General features: G+C 33.1%; 1 protein-coding gene across 1 annotated transcript; it reads right to left on the bottom strand.

Moving 5' to 3' along the window:
• Window positions 1-79: 79 nt before the first annotated feature.
• On the bottom strand, window positions 80-758 carry LOC109592549 (gamma-tubulin complex component 4-like; the record flags this gene model as incomplete). The annotated part of the gene is made up of 4 exons (XM_020007975.1): window positions 577-758; window positions 330-492; window positions 201-283; window positions 80-146 (listed from the first exon to the last, which is right to left on the bottom strand). Coding segments are annotated over exons 1-4 (394 nt in total), but the record flags the coding sequence as incomplete, so codon positions are not given.
• Window positions 759-1,578: the final 820 nt, after the last annotated feature.

The raw sequence follows: 1,578 nt of genomic DNA, 5'->3' as shown, positions 1-1,578 counted from the left end.
TGGCCATAACTTTAAAAATTGAAGTCAGGTTCAGCTCAAACTTTCTACACAGCATAAGGACATCAATAAGACGAAGTACATGTATTATGTACCTGCTCGAATCTGTGCTTTATGTGTGAGAGAGGCAAGTGAGGATCAGCAATGCACTAAAGAAGAAAAGGTAAAGATTAAAGAAAGAGACCCCAAATTCACTACAGCACCTCTTGTTCCACCTCCACCAATCTCATCCTGTAAGGCTCCAACACATTATTAATACCGAAACCTAATGCTCTTAAATATAAACCTATAAAAATTAACAAATTAAAAAATAAATTATTATCTTTGTTTACCCAATTGGTTCTCTTCTGAATCAGGGGGTGTGGCCAAATTAACAATGGCCGACGTTTGCTTGCTGACGAAATCAATGAGAAACTTATAATAAGAGCCCAAGGAGACAAGCCCGTTAATTAATGATACTTCGCTCGGATGTATATAAGGAATATCAGGAATAATCTAATAGGGGGAGGAGTCAAGCATAATTATATCCTAAAGTAATTACAATTAATATTAATTAATTTTAATTTTTTGCTGTTTTACTTCATAGTGTCCTGTTTCTCTTGAGGTCATAAACACGTCCCCAGGGCATCCTGACAGCGTCAAGAGTATCTCGTGGTGCATGGTCTAATCTACAAAGCAAATGAAAAAACATCAAAAACTTACATGCTAATTATAAATAGGCGTGGTTAAGTGGGAGGGGTCGGGTGTGGCTAATTTTTAACCCTTTTGAACTAAAAGTAAGAAAGCTTTTACATAATTTTTATTTTTTGTAATTTTATAGCTGCTCAACCTGCTTCATGCCTAGTAATAGGACATTAAAGAATGCTGGCCTTGCTGCTGGCTTCCTAACTCTCCTTGGAGCGGCCCTTTACTCAGTCATCATTTATCCAAAGCTCCACCCTGAAATCTATAGTAAATTCAATGATAGAATGAATTAATAAAAAAATTCATAATAATTTTGTTCTTTTTAACACTATGTATATACCGGACATTTTTACAAATACAAATTTTATATAGTAAACTGTAGCTTCAATAATAATAACACTGTTTTATGTACTTGTAAATGAAAATAAACTCTTTTCCATTTATATAATAGGAGAAAAGCAAAAGTGGATACGTGATAAAGTTCCATTGGAGAAAACTCAACCAGGAGGTCGACAATTATTCATTGATTATTAATTATTTGTTTTTTTGATGTACAGGTATGAAGGTCTGGACTGATCCATTTGGAAGAAAGGACTCAAAAAAATAAAATCAAAAAAATCCTTTTAGAAGAAATGTATTATTATACTTAATTGTATCAATTGCATTAAAATTATTAGTGTACTTTTATGTGAAGTTGGAAACCTTAATGACAATAGACAATAGATTTAGAAATGGGTCTAAATAATCTTGTCCACTGTACATGATAAAACACTGTAGTTTATGATGGAGGTTAGTGTTGCATTGGTTAAAATTCAGTTTTGTATGACCAGTGTGTGCATGCGCATGCTGTTTTCATTCTTTCTAATTTTACCTTCCAAGTGCTAATAGCCAACATTT

This window comes from Amphimedon queenslandica, unplaced genomic scaffold (assembly GCF_000090795.2).
Source record: "Amphimedon queenslandica unplaced genomic scaffold, v1.1 AMPQUscaffold_4785_Cont23238, whole genome shotgun sequence".
In the NCBI taxonomy this organism is placed as follows: domain Eukaryota; kingdom Metazoa; phylum Porifera; class Demospongiae; order Haplosclerida; family Niphatidae; genus Amphimedon; species Amphimedon queenslandica.
Note: the sequence above shows the minus strand (reverse complement) of the source record. Positions and strands in the feature narration are given on the sequence as shown.